General features: G+C 39.5%; 1 protein-coding gene across 1 annotated transcript in view; it reads right to left on the bottom strand.

Annotated features, from left to right (window-relative positions):
- Positions 1-14,363, bottom strand: part of Cpa3 (carboxypeptidase A3) — a 27,243-nt gene extending 12,880 nt beyond the window's left edge. The window contains exons 1-5 of the mRNA XM_055626082.1: positions 13,846-14,363; positions 13,656-13,731; positions 10,806-10,930; positions 1,141-1,243; positions 935-1,036 (exon numbers count right to left, since the gene is read on the bottom strand). Coding sequence (XP_055482057.1) covers positions 935-1,036; positions 1,141-1,243; positions 10,806-10,930; positions 13,656-13,731; positions 13,846-13,913 — 474 coding nt within the window. The 5' untranslated portion in view covers positions 13,914-14,363. The remainder of the gene's footprint in view (positions 1-934; positions 1,037-1,140; positions 1,244-10,805; positions 10,931-13,655; positions 13,732-13,845) is intronic.
- Between the last annotated feature and the right edge of the window lie 1,168 nt (positions 14,364-15,531).

The raw sequence follows: 15,531 nt of genomic DNA on the forward strand, positions 1-15,531 counted from the left end.
ACACACACACACACACACACACACACACACACACACACACACACACATAACCTGTTTTTGGACAGGAAGCCACATGCATACCTGTAATCCGAGTTTCAGAACCACAACTATCCAAGTTCCCTCAAAAATAAAACAGCAAACAAGCTCTATATATTGTCTTTCTTATTCCATTGTTAATGTTTACATTGTTAATTGTAAAGCCTGAGTGAGGCCTGGTGCTGCATGTAGAGTGGAGAGCAGGACCAGGACCTGCTGTTTGAATGGGTTTTGTTTTCACTGGAGTTCAGATTTAGTTGGTGGTTGGAGAAACTAAATTTGAATTTCGTTTGAATGGAGATATGGAATGTGAGTGCCTTCCAGCAGAATCCTTGTGTCTGCACAGCCTGGCAGTAGTTGGGGGTGGCTCCTCATTGACCCTGGCTCTGAAGCTCTCACTGCTCTTCTGGGATTACCTATTACGATGTTTAACCCTTTCACCCTGACTTTCATTCACCAGTTTCATTCCATTTTAACGGACTTGGAAGAAGTGTTTAGACAAGGCCACTGTAAACTGCTTTGTAACACAGCTGTCCTCTGAAATGGGTTTGCTCATTGTATAATCTGCAGCAGGCACTTGCTCCCCCTCACCTTTTTTTTTTTTATTTGATTACAGTGAAGATTGTTTTCTGAATTGAAGCCCAGAGTTTAAATATTCCAAAATAACATCTTTTCCAATTTCAAATTTAGCTTAGCTGCCACAAAGTGAGTTTATGTCCATGTTTTACAATAACAAACTAGTTAATGGTTCTTCAATTATTCTATTTATTTATTTAATTTATTTTTTAATTACAGTTTATTCACTTTGTATCCCAGCTGTAGCCCCTTCCCTCATCCCTTCCCAATCCCACCTATTTTCCCTCTTCTCCCATGCCCCTCCCTCTTCAATTATTCTTACCTTGAGAACATATAATGGATTATCTTCAAAAGTCGATCCAATTTTAATTCTTGAGACCATTTCAGGATGTTTTCCTACCATTTTTTCAGTCCAAGAAACAATCTTAAGATCAAAATAAAATTTGAGGAGTTAAAAATACAGGAAAACTGCATAATGGTAAAGGAGGAAAGCCTTTTAAAAAGACTCTAACAGGCATTGTACCATACCTTTTCCCAGTTGTTGTATTTTGCATAACTGTGCCTGCCTGCGATTTCATCTTTCACATCAAACTGTTTCTCTATCTCTTCTTGCAGGTCATGTATCAGGATTCTGTTTGACAGAGAATGATAACATACATTTATCATAGGAAGATTTTATCATAGGAAAGAGAACATTTTATCTTTCTTTGCAGGAAAATGCCTCTTCCTCTCCTTTATCTGAAATAAAGTCCACTTCCTCGTTCCTCTGCCCTAGGCAGCTTCTCTTTGGACAAGGCATCGAGTGGCTTCTGATACCCCATCTATTTGAGCTATGCTGACCTTTCTGACAGGTCTGGACTCATGTTGCTGTCCAGAACTTAAAACAGCTTTGCCCAGAAGTAGAGATTAGGGCAAATGTATATTATGTATGAAATTTTGAAGAACTTGTATGTAAAATATTTCAGTCATTGGTCTTATATTGGTTGTATGATTAGATAATAGTATCTGAGGTACATTTAGTTAAATGAAATTAATTATATTTATTGCTTTTTTTCCCCTTACAATGAAATACTAGGATGTTTGAAACCAACTAGAGGTTTAGCACTTAGCGCAAGCAAAGTATTTCTCTAAACTTTTATGTTCACTTCATCTTCTCAAGAGATTTTTTAACTTTTTCTGGAAAAAAAAAACCTGAAGCAAATTGTGGTCAAATACCTTGTCTAATGATAGCGCTATGATTTGGCTAGGGTGCTTTTGAGAGGGAGGAAAAAAAAACAGTAAAAAAAAAAAAAAATCATTGGGAGGGTGACACTGTTGGGGTAAAAGAGTTTATACCTCCACTTTTAATTTCATCTCTTCTTGAGTCAACCCATCTTGCTATTTCAAGATCTTTCTTTTAAATGTTATATAATTTCTTTTTTAAAAAATTGATTTTTTAAATACACTTTACGTCCTTGTTGTAGCTCCCTCCCTCCTCCCATCCCAGTCCCATTCTCCCTCCTTCCCCTTCCCCCCCTCTGCTCTCTCCTTTTCCTCAGAAAAGGGAAGCTCCCTTTTCCACCTCATCAAGTTGCATCAGGACTGAGCATGTCCTCTTCCCCTGTAGCCTGGCAAGGCAGTCCTGCCAGGGGAAAGTGATAAAAAAGCTAGCAAGTGAGTCTGTGTCTGATACAATCTCCACTTCATTTACTAGAGGACCCACATGAAGCCTAAGCTGCCCATCTGCTACATCTTTGTAGGGGGTCTAGGTACAGTTCATGCATGGTCCTTGGTTGATACTTCAGTCCCAGCAAGCCCCTCTGGGCCCTGGTTAGTTGGCTCTGTTGGCCTTCTTGTGGAGCTCCTGTCACATCTAGGTCCTTTTCTCTTTCTTCCCACTTTTCTACGAGACACACTGCACATCACCCAATGGTGACTGTGAGTCTCAGCATCTCTTTTGAGATACTGGTGGGTAGCACATTTCAGAGGACCTCCATCAGGCTCCTGTCTGCAAGTTTAGCAGAGCATATCTCATGGTGGCAGAGGTTGACACTTTCTGATAGGGTGGGTCTTTGGATGGGCCAGGCATTGGTCGGACATTCCCTCAATCTCTGCTCTATCTGTTCTATCTTTATCCCTGCACATCTTGTAGGCAGGGTAAATTTTGGGTCAAAGTTTTTGTGGGTTGGTCGGTGTTCCCCTCCCTCTACCAGGAGACTGGTCTAGTTAGTGGATATTCTCTTCAGTCTCTAGCTTCTCCCAAACACACCAAATTTCCTAACCTTCATTTTTCTTTTGTACTCTGTCCTGAATTTGTTTAATATGGGCCAGATTCTGCTTTATATACATTGCTAATCCTGTCAGCATTATCACCATTTAACTAATGAGGAAATTCTTACTAAAAAAATTACGTATTTATAATTTGTGACTTTTAACATTTTTTTTAATGCATGTGTGTTTATGTGTGTGTTTATGTAGGTCAAGGGGCTAGCTCTCTCCTCCCATGTGACTGTCTGGAACCAGAATCAGATAGTCAGACTCATCAGCAGACTCCTTTACCTATCTAAGCATGTTGCCAGCACTGTAGTTAGAATGTCTTTCTATTTTGAGTTGGGGATTAGAATCCAAAATGCTTGAGCTTTGTTTCAAAAGTGCTATTTTCATTATGCAAACAAATGCTTTAATGTGTTTTTTTGTTGTTGTTTATGGATTTACTTATTACTCAAGTTCATGAACTCATTTTTGAACTCATGTAGTAGGAAACTGTTTTTATGTATGATAAAATTTAATGCTGGGTATAGTACCTCCTTATTCTTATTTTCAAAAAATTTTCTGTTAGAATAATTTTAGAAAATAAAATAATCAGAAAAGTGGCTTCTTGATAAAAGTTTTGATATTAAATTATGGAAGTTTGAGAAGAATTTTGCTAAAGTCAGACTAAGTTGTTTTGTTTTGATGTTTCAGTAAAATTTTATATATTTTGATTGCCCTTGCATGTATTTTAAACTAGTCTTGTAAGTGACATTTCTGTAGTATACTTTTAAATTGCTTATTATTCACATTAAATATATTTGATTTGGTTACACTTATCTTGTTCACTTACCCACCTTATTGGCTTTAAAGTTTAATTGACCTTTTAAATTTTAGTTATGTGTTTAGAGTTTCTGATGTAGTTACTTTCTCTGTGAGTGACTATATTTTCTTTTTACTTTTTCTGTTATTATTATTATTATTATTTGCATTATTGTATTGGTTAAACTTTCAAAACATAGAGAAATAATAGAACTGGAAGAGGGCATTCTTCTTTTTTAATTCTCTTGATGGAGAAATCTATCTCTCACAATTAAGTATGATGTTGAATGGTATTAATATGGTAGGATTTACTTAGGTGATCTTTGTATTATTGCTTACTAAGGCAAAGTTGTATTGATATCTATTACTAATTGCTGAGAGTATTAAACTTTATAGTATAGCTGCAGGAAGTTTACAAGCATCCTATTTTTTTTTTTACATAGAGTTTTACAATTTGTGTTTAACCCAGAAGGAATAGAAACAGTGAGTCATTGAGAAATGACTTGCTTAAAAACAAGCCATATTGGGTTACATAGAAAAGTAAACCTACCTGACAACAGGATAACCCTAAAAGAAAAAACTGAAAATTTATGGAAATGGGCTCTGTGTCTGGATTATGTCACTTCCTGTTGAATCTCTTAAGGCAGTGTCCTGCTTTTGCTCAGGAGATGACATTTGCCATTTGTTAGCAGCAAACCGTAAAATCAGGAAGGTGTTATCTGTTCTTTAATGTTCTCTGTAATCACTTACTAATCATCCGCAATCATTTTCATAGTCATCTAATAAGGAAGCAACAGCTTAAGTTCAAATGCTTTTGATATTGAACTCTAGTCCTGTACTTTTGCTTATTTGTTTCTTGAAATGGGGTTTCTTTGGGTAGCCTTGGCTGTTCTGGACTTGCTTTGTAGACCAGGTTGGCCTTGAACTCACAGAGACCTGTCTGCCTGTGCCTCCTGGAGTTCTGAGCTCACAGGCGTGCTCCACCATGCCTGGCTACCAAGTTCTATTCTTGATGCTAGATGTGACCCTGAGCAGTTTAAATATTTTCTCTGACATCCGTTTTCCTCCCTTTTCTAATGAGACCAAATACATCACCTAAGATTTTGAAGATGAATGAATAAGTGGTGAGACATGCTCCACATTCCCTACCCACCCAGCGAACCTCCGAACAGTGAAGGCGGGTTTCACGGTTGACAACCTCTCTACAGAGTTCCCTTTACCTACATTTGATTATCTGTAGTCATGTGACTCAATGACACCCCTCCTCCACAATTTTTATGATGAGCTGAAACACTGCAGAGGTCCTCTGCTTGCTCTGCTTGATTTCTTCGTGTGAGCTGGCTTATGGATCCGGCTCTCATGAAGAACACAAGTGTGCTGTATTCCTAATTAGACTTTATTTAGCACCTAGGAGCAAACACCACCTCTGATGTGCATTCTCATTCGCTGCACTGATGGAATTATTACTCCCGTTACACTTAACTCACTGTGTGGTTAGCATCGTCTCTTATGAATTTGGGATTTCTGAGGATGTGAATGTGTGAGAGCAATTTTGGAGAGCCCTGGGGCATGTTGCACTGAAACTCTTAGGAAGCCCGAGGAGGTTTGGAATCATGTTTTGAGGAGTTGCTGCCGATATAATTAACTGCCTCAATCTCTAGAGGGAACACATAGCTTTTGTTCCACCTGCATTAATACAAGTAGTCTGATCAACAAAATGAACATTTCGTGATCTCAGAGGCTGAGTCACAATTCAAGGCAATGTTAGTCAGTCAGAGAACCTTATATCTCGACGAGAATTTTCAGGCTTAACACTGGTCGATTCAGCTCTCATGATAGCAACAGCAAAAGAGAACCATCTTAATGGAAATACAATCTTTCCACAAATGCATGAGGATACCAGACTATTGCAGCTATGGACCACAAGATAAGCCTCAGGCTGGGAATTATGACCTAGGGCCAGATACCATTTATTGACTCTTCCACTAGCTAGAAGCCAGGGAATCACATGACTTCCCACTAATAGAGGGAATCACATGACTTTCTCTCAACTATTATTTTCTAGATTCATTTACTGTGTTCGAAAAATGTTCTAATCTTAAATGTAGGAGAAATGATAATTAGCACTGGGGGTTTAAGAATACAAACAGGTAACGTTTGTCAAGTCTTTATTTCATATCAGGCATTGCGCTCAAATCTTTACCGATATTTGATCATGTTGACATTGTCAGCAATGGTGGTTGTGTACTATTATCATTATATTTTATGGAGGACTTTAAGTCCAATTCAAAATTGTCATGTTCTACAGGTGTTAAGTTGGAATTTTGAACCTACAGTGTGTGACTCTGTTGACAATGTAGGAATCATTACACAATAGTGCCTTCTTTGCTGGGGTGAGAGCTCTGGGCATAGCCACCAGATAGGTCAGAGTTTTCTTGGTCTTGGAAAATTTTTGTAAGGTTTTTAGTCCCCCTGTTGCCATGGATGTTTGTCTTTCAAAGTCAGTGAGCTCCAACTTGGTTCAGAGAAGTGATCAGATGAGTTTCAGTTTCAAGGCTACTTTTAGAGAGTATCAAAGAAAGATGAGATAACTATGAGCCAGTATCTAACTTATGTTAGAGAGAGAGAGAGAGAGAGAGAAGGAGAGAGAGAGAGAAAGAGAGAGACTGGATCATTTTAGGCTGTTTTGTACAACTGGTCTGGGCTCCCTTGGTGCCCATGTTGTAACAGAGTTATTTTTAAAATATGTTTTTAGGTTTCTGTAAAATTGAGTTTGGTGAATTCCTAATCGGGTTACCATGTGCATTAAGCTCTGGATTTGCTGACATAAATTTCTTAATGTCTGTGGCATAACATCTGTTGGGGAATAAACTTTATGACATAGGCTCATTCTCTAGAGGGAGGGAGGACAGCACCCTTCAGTCCTCTGCACTGAGTGTGTTTGCGTGTGTGAGCTCATGTACACACGCATACGAATGGCCTCTTTTTCTCCTGAGCTAATAGAAGGAACTAGCCATATAGATAGAACCGGTCCCTCCTCGTGGAAACCATGTGAAGTCGCTCCCTTTAGTACCCCCATTTTAACTAGTGTTAAATACCTTGATTTGGATGAGTCTGATGTGTTTTGCTTCAGAATCATTTTCCCCCTTCACCTACAACACCCCTCTGTTTTTTGTTTGTTTCTTTTTGTTTGTTTGTTTCTATTTTTACCATAATCAGTACCTTTTCAATTCTTGCAGCCAAGTTCACAAGCCTGTTATACCCTGGAGCAAATAATACGTAGACGTGTGTGCAGAGCATGAAGAAAAAAAATGAATGAAGCAGCTAAGTAAATCGTTGGCTTTATCTGATTGAGACAATTATTTGACAGGGTGGATTTACATGTAGAGCATGAATTTGTATCTGGATGAACATTATGAGGTGATCAACCATTAACCTAGAGTGCTGAATGTCACTGCGGGAGTTTGCATACCTGTATCTTGCATTTCCAGGTAATCTTGCGTAGTTCTTACTATAATTTTATTCTATTGTACAGTTTGAGTTTTAGTGTATTAGCAGCTGGTTTTTTGAATTAATTCTTATGAATAACTTTATTTTCTAATTTTAACTTTTGATCAAAGAAAACACAATGATAGAAACTATCCCAATATGAAAAATTCACAAATACACTTAGAGTTTTAATGGCTGAATTGAAATACAGTGTCTGCCTCTGACACTCAGTCCAGGATATGTATTTTTCTTTCAACACAAATCAGTCTGCTTGCCTTTGTTAGTATATACTTACTATATAAGTATATGTAATAAGTATTTGTGTTTTGTATTTGGCTTTTTATGGTTTTATAAAAGTATAAGTAAAAAGGAACTACGCATGCATGCTACTTTAGTAGCTGAATTTTCTGAAAATGAAAAGATACCATGCACTGATGCATTAAACTGAGTAATGGTTTGGGTGCACTGTTTAATAAAGAACGTTTAAGTGAATCATTGTCAGACTAGCTTCTTTGTTTTTAGTTAGCCTGGTGTCTTAAATGTAAGCAAACTTTTATTTATTTATTTATTTATTTATTTATTTATTTATTTATTTATTTATTTATTTATTTTTTAGAACTCTCTTCTGTCTGGGATGCGCTCAGTCCTGATGCGACTTGATGTGCTGGGGTGGGTTAGTGGGGGGTCTTTTTTTTCTGAGGAGCAGAGGAGCAGGTATAGGGGGAAGATAGAGGGAGGCTGGAATATGGAAGAGAGGAGGAAGGTGGATACAATCAGAATGTAAAGTGAATTGAAAAAAAAGAACTCTTTTCTATTACCAACACCAAGTAATGTGCATAATTCATATGCATATAAAATTATGCCCCTGAATACAGAATTTTTAATATTTTTCTTTTTAAAGATCACTTTCCATATTTACATTTGTGAGGAAGATATGTAATTACATGGTTTTCCCATGTCTGTAGCTAAATTGAGACACTTTTTAGAAACCCTGTCATAGACAGATAAGTTGAATTTTAATAAATAGTTTAGCATTTTGCTTCTTGATGCAGGAAGCAAAAAACTATTTGGGTCTGAGATGAAATGACACTTGTGAGGATCTCATTCACACCTCTGCAGGGTCAGGGTTATTTCAGACAAGAGAGGCCTGGAGGATACAAGATGGGGTCAGGTTGGGTGGGGAGGGGAGAAAGGTATTTGCTTAAATGCATATGTCAGCCCCTTGCCTCTGTCTTCCAGTGACTTGCTTCATCTACAGTCATGGCAAGCATTGCACGTTTCATCTTTTTGTTTGTTTCGAGACAGGATTTCCCTGTGTAGCCTTGGCTATCTTGGACTTTGTAGACCAGGCTGGCCTTGGCTTTGTAGACCCACCTGCCTCTGCCTCCCTGAATGCTGGGATTACAGATGTGCGCTGCCATGCCTGGCTGTTTTCATTTTTTTTTTAAGTCCTGTTATTCCAGCCAGATTGTATAGACTTTGGCTGAACACTACTGTGTTTTAGTTTGGGCTGGGTACTTTGTGAAAATTAATTACTACTAGGAATTGATATCAAGTCTCTATTCATTATGTAAATTGCAGAGTGTAGACACTGAAGCACAAATCACAAGTGAGAAGGCTGGTTATGGAGTGAATCTATATAGAAGGCATGAGGTTTTTGTACTCACAGATAGCACTAGAGAAACAGGAATGTTAAATTCACAGGCTTTTCTATTTAACAGAAGGGATTCAGATCCATTTTCTGGATGTAGTTAAAAATCTGATACTCTTTGGCTATCTTTAGAGCCAGGCCCCATCCAACCCCCCCCCCCCCCCCCCCAGATTGCTGAGGATTGTTTCTCAGTCAATAGAACCCATTCTTATGAAAGAGGTTCCACATACTGTGTAAATTTTTTTTTTTACTATTATGACCCTTAATCTGAGCATTGTTTCTCAGTCAACAGAACGTATTTTTTTTATGGAAGGGGTCAGAGGTGCTTTACAAAGGAGTTTTGATGTCGTCATGCCTTAAGCTTTATTGTAATTATTGTCACAAGAAAAAAATTTTTTTACAAAGTTTTGCTATGCTTAAATATGTCAAAAATAAACTGATCAAGGGTCAGTCTCTAGAAGTGTGAACCCAAACCAGTTGACTAAGACTTGTTGAACTGGATTTCCTTCTTGCCTCATTTGGATAATTTCTCTGCCAGCCATAGTGTTTGGAGGGACCTCCACAAGTCTAGAGACCCAGTGACCAGTATTATTTAGGGTGGAATTCCAGAATTCACAGAGAACTCCAGAGGAGGAGCCAGGAAGTTGTAAAAGCTGGATTACAGCTATGACCAAATCAATTATTAAAGAATCCTGTCCACATCTAAAATGGTAGAAGTGCTGGGCATCCCTCATAGCTCATGAACCCTGGGCTGGGCTGGCTACCACTCAGTGGTGATGATGTACCTTGCTTAGACAGTCCTGCTGGTTCACATCCGATCTCTCTGCTTATGGAGCTGGAATATGTAGCTTACCTTTGTAGAGAAGACCAAATGTAAAATGGAGACTGGACTGCCAATAACCCTATCGCTTTTACCAACATACTCCAATAGTCTGAAAGAAACCGTGAATTTTATCTTGTGTAGATTGCATTGTAGTATTTGGCAGGCCCAATTTAAAAACAGTTTCATTGTATGGATGGAACTGAAATATATTTTACTGAATGAAGTAACCCAAACCTAGAAAGACAAATGCCAAATGCCATATGTTTTCTCATAGTTGTGGAATGCTGTTGGTCAGGGGGCCCAGGGCACCCCCCAACAATATAGGCTATTGCCATTGTTCTTGGTTGCTTCCCAGAACTTGAATAGAAGAGCCTATTGCTGAAGACACTGTATATTTTGGACACAGGACTTGGAGAAATCGAGATGAAACTGACCTGGAAACCGTATGCAGGCTGCCATGGGAGAGAGGCAATTAACAATCCTACCTGGTTATAAACCTATAGGTTGTCACCTACAGGTTATAAAACTGTAACAGTGACCATCTGGCAAGGTGAGATATCCTCATAGCAGGTCAATATAGCAGAGAATTAGCGACTGTGGGGTGCTTGGCCCTAGTTTGTGTGTCTATGTTAGAATCTTTCTACCTAAGGCTTAGGGAGCACCTTGGAAGAGAGGGTGAAAGAGCTGTAAGATCCAGAGGACCCAGATGGCCAGTGAAAGACAGTGACTTTGAGACACAACAGGTTTGCCTACACAAGATCTGTATGTAACCACACCAGGCAACATGTCAACATGGATGGGGCAAATTTTACAAGACCAACTAGATAAAGACCCATAAGACACCCATAACTACTAGAGGTAATCAGTTAGGTTATATAGTCCCATGTGGTAGTTCTAAACACAAGAAAATATGCCAACATTGAGTAGGGGTGTGCTTGTGTGTGCATCACTAATAAGGATAATAAGTATAGACGATAAAGTCATAAACCCCAAGGATGTAGACAAAACACAGGAAAAGTTGGACAATAGACAGAGAGGGTTGGAAATGATGGAAATATAGTATGCTTATGTATGAAATCCACCCTCCAAAATCTCAAAGATATTAAAAATTTTCTGAAGATTTCAAGGTTACCCAAACTCTGACTATGAAACGTAGATGGATATTTGCCCAGGACTTACTCATAGTGCATTTTATGTTGTTCCAAGGTAGACCGGAGAGTCCACGATTCCTTCTCACTAATTCGGAAATCCACTGTCGCGTTCGCAGCGATATCATGGGCAGCATCTGGATACCAGAAGTCAAGCTACAGAGACAAGACCATTGTGAGATGTTGCTTGCTTGTCTGCCAAACATGTGTATATTTAAAATGCTGAGTGTGGCCATGCACACCTGTAACATCAGAAATTTGGGGGATTAAAAACAGGAGGACTTCTGGGGCTCGCTGGTTGCTGGGTTCGCTGAGAAATCCTTTCTCAAAGGAATAAGGTAAAGTGATAAGACATTTGATGATTTCTGTTTTCATATGGGTTTCTCTATGCTCCTCACACACAGGAGGGCATGCACTAAAGCACATATAGATACTACACACACACACTGACCATGTATTATGCACCATAAAGGGATGTAGGGTTCTGTGTAACTAATAAGCGAATGAGATTTTTTTTTTTTTTTGACAAATGTGTGTAAGAGCTGTTGAATATCACGTAGTGGGAAAATAATTTCTACTAATATTTTAGGACAATGCATTTATCAGAGCAAATAGAAGAGGCAACTTTTGGTTAATCTCTCTTCATGTCTATCATTTTGGATGTGAACAGGATTATTTAATAATTGATTTGGCCAAAGTTGGTTGTAATTCCGCTTTTACAACTTTCTGTCTCCATCCATGGATTTCTCTGTGAATTCTGGAACTCCTGGAGGGTTTGTGTCTGAAAAGAAGGTGAAGTTTATTAATCATGTCTTTTAATTTTACTATTTTAGTAACACATTCTTGATGAAACCACTGAAAATGATTATTTTTCAGTGTGCTTTAATGAAAAAATGTGGTTACTGGGCTTCCCTGGTGAGTACTGTGGACACAGTGAGATGAATCCACCTCATTATATACATCCTGAGATTTCATAAGTGATGGTTTTCTGTTTAATATGTGCCTGTAGCTGAACAAATTTCAACAAATTTGATGAATGAGCTCATAAGAAAATCATTCAGGTTAAAATAGTTTGAGGAGATTCCAGTTCTTGGGTTTCTTTAAAATTGCAGTCAATTCTGAAGCCAAGTGAAGTACAAATTCTCAGGCTGCCAGATACAAAGAAGGTGCCCAGTCTCCACTATCACACCATGACTGAGGCAGGTCCGGTCTTGGGTGTCTTTTAGTTGCACCACACTTTAACTCTTGGACAGACTATTATGGGACAGCATGAAGTTTTTATGAACCAACCAACTCATTTGTTCACTTTGCAACATTATAGCATAAGTTGAACACATCAGGAGTTAGTTTATCGGCTAGACTTCACAATAACTATCTGTGTTATAACAACAAAATGTGGAGAAAGAACTTCGAGCTCAAAGAACTGCTGTGAACGTTCATTAAGTAGCAGGCACAGAGGTCGGAGCCACAGAGGCGTCTCACTGGGAAGTTGTTAAGTGAAGATTTTGTGTGCCACACAAAGCCATACACAAGTATTTCCATCATGTTAGCCAACCGCAGAGGAAAGAGCAGGATGTCCTAAGAGAAAGAGCAAGGCAATTTCCTGCAGGAGATATTGGCCAATCAGAGTCTTACAGAAACAAGAAGACTCAGCCAGATAAAGAATTAGAAAATAACATGCCTCCTAAGAAGAGGTGGGAGATGTGATGTGTGCATCTCCAAGGCCAGGAAACAATAGAGGAGGGACTGGGGACTGAAGAGGTAGCCACGTGGCAATCCATGGAGGACTCTGCCCACTCCAGACCCCACAATAAATGCTTTATTTTCTTTTTTACAGAAGGCTGTAATATCCCTTACTGTGCCGACTTAGAGCTTCAGCTGCTGCTGCTGGAGAACAGCTAGTTGTCAGCTGCATGTCGACTAGTGAGCTTCTGTAACTTGCCTAAGGCCGCTGAGACAGAAGAGAACTAGGATTTGGACCCTCACATCTGCCTTGGTTGTAACCCTTGCACGCTGTCCTCACAGACATTTTTAAATGAGGAAGCTCAGTTGTCTGGTTGTAAGATTGCAGGGATCCTTTGGCTTTGTGGGAGGCGAGACTAAAACCCTAGACATGGGTGTGTTAGAAAAGGGATACTGAAACTGGTCCAGAGGCAGGATGGACTTGCCATCGGCAGCGCAGAGATGATGGTGCGGGTGTGAGGAAGACTTAGGAATTAGACTAGGCGGACCTTTTGAGTGGTTTGACTGAGCAGTGTGGCTAGAATGGAAGCCAAGCTTGGTTGTGGGTTTAAATCTGAAGTGTAACGTTGGAAGTTTCAGCTACTATGTTTTTACTTCAGGTTCTCTGTTTTAAAGGTGTTGCATTGTAAATCTGTTGGTTATTATGAAACAGGAGGAAGCTGACTGGGACAAAGTGCCCTGTGTAAAAGAAGCAGCTGAACCAATGATAGAACATGTTATCTTTTCTTTTTGGTTTTTAAGATACTGCTTTACAGTAAGAATCTCGTTTGAAAGTGTGTCCTCTCTTGGCAAGCGAACATCAGCCAGCACTTTACTTTCATCAGTTTGTACTTGAACAGAAGCAGTGGGTGTGGATGTTGGTGGTGGGGAGATTCAGAGTACAGACAGGAGGGAAAGCAGGCAATGAGAAAGGCGTGTTTCCGATTTGCTTAGAAGCTGTTGCTTGGAAAGCCATAAGGAAGAGCAGTGAACCATAGAAACAGAATTAAGTGAGGTGTTGGCTGCTGGCTGAGTTATCCCTGTCACTTTCACTTGCTTGTCAGCCTCTGGGAGCCTGGTGGGCACTGAATATAAAATAAAAGGGAATATCTTTTAGAGAATAAAAAAGAAAGCTATAATACCCCTCTGAATGCCTTACCTCAATGGTTTGGGTCAAGTCCTTCAAGATTCTTGCTTGCTTTTCATCCTGGAGCTTCACACGGAATACCTTTTCCCTTCAAGTAGACAAAATACAAAAACCAAAGAAACAAAAAAATCAGTGAATTGTAAAGATGTATTCCTTAATTCTCTTCTCACCTGGAGAATGGACCACAGGAAGGGAAATTTACCTGTCAAAGCGGACAGGAGCAATTGCAAGAGTGGTGGAGATGACACCCATAAGCAAAAAGAACCTCATGGCTCTTCTTTGGTTGACCTGACCCCTCTACTGGTTTTATACCTCAGCTTTTATCTCAAGGAACAGCTTATTTCCTCTGGGGTTCTGAGGGATGAACTGTCCACCCACCTCATGTTTTTACAGTTGGGGTGGGGGAGCAGGCATGTGATATCCAGGTTTCTCTCTATGCTCTCTCTCTGTCTGTCTCTTTTCTTTTTTGGTTCTTCAAGACAGGGTTTCTCTGTGAAGCCTTGGTTGTCCTGGGCTTGCTTGGTAGACCAAGTTGGCCTCAAACTCACAGCAATCCACCTACTTCTGCCTCTCTGAGTGCTGGGATTAAAGGCGTTCACCACCATGCCCAGCCTGTCTCTACTTTCTTAATAATAGGAAATATACATTTTGAAAAATATTTAGAAGAAAATTACTTTAGCAGGTAGTTTGTCCCCAGTGAAAGGATGGGTCTATTCACAGAGCTAGGACGGGAACTTAGTTCTGTTTGCACTGAAATACTAGCCTCCCAGTAATCTTGAATTAAACAGCAGACAGAATACATTCATATGTTTTAGATAGAAAAAATTATTAATATAGTTAATTTTTTATGTGTATGTGTGTGGAGTTTGTGCATGCCATGACTAATGTGTGGAGACAAGAGGACAACTTACATAGAGAACAGATCCTATCCTCCCATCATGGGGGTCCCTGAAGATTGGTGGCAAGTTGCTTTACCCACTAGTCCATTGCGCTGGCCTCTATATTATATTTTAAAACTTATATTTATGACCTCAAATGAATTTGGATAACTGCCGCAGAACTTTGGAGGATAGATTTAAGTAATGAAACTTTATAGAGCTGTGGCTATTTTCTTTTCTTTCTTTCTTTTGGGGGGTAGTGTGGGGGAACAAGTTATCACTATGTTCAAGTTTGGTTTCTGAGTTCAAGATTGGCCTTGAATTCAGAAACTCCCTGCCTCAGCCTTATCAGTTCAGGGATTGTAAGTGTGTGCTGTGATGGCAAGCCTGGTTACATATTATAATTATCAAAATAATGTTATGTCCTTATTATCTGAGTAATAATGGATACTCTATTCAAGACTTTCATGTATTCTCCCAAGAATCTTGTCTAAACTCTGAAGATAACAAAGACGAAGGTTTTTATAAAATACCATGTGTCTTCATCAGTTAAGGCTGCCAACACTAGAAACTCTCAGAGCAAAAGCTTTCTTCTGTTGCTTTTGCCTGAAGATGTGTTTGATAAGGGTAAACTGAACAGGACAGCTTGATTTTAGATTCAGACAGATACAGGTTCAGAACGGCTCCTCACCTTCAGCTGTGCCGTGGTGAGCAGTGTATTGTAAAGTAAGGGTGCTAAGAAGATGCTGATGAATGCTGCCGAGGGCTTACCTGACACAGTGTATGTAAGGGAATTAGCACCTGGAAAGAGGCTAGAGAGTAGGAGCTCACCTCTGTGTTCCACAAACAGAGACTTACGGCCGGCCACTGTCAGGGTGTAGAACTGATTGGTGGCACATGGATCAGGTGGTAGAGATCAAGTAGAGACAGTGACCCGTAGGGGTGAAAGCGCTCCCTGCCTTCATGTTGATGGCTCCTATGTCAAGAAACAGAATTATTTGTTTCTAAGC

This window comes from Psammomys obesus, unplaced genomic scaffold (assembly GCF_907164565.1).
Source record: "Psammomys obesus unplaced genomic scaffold, mPsaObe1.curated_primary_1811, whole genome shotgun sequence".
Taxonomy (NCBI): Eukaryota; Metazoa; Chordata; class Mammalia; order Rodentia; family Muridae; genus Psammomys; species Psammomys obesus.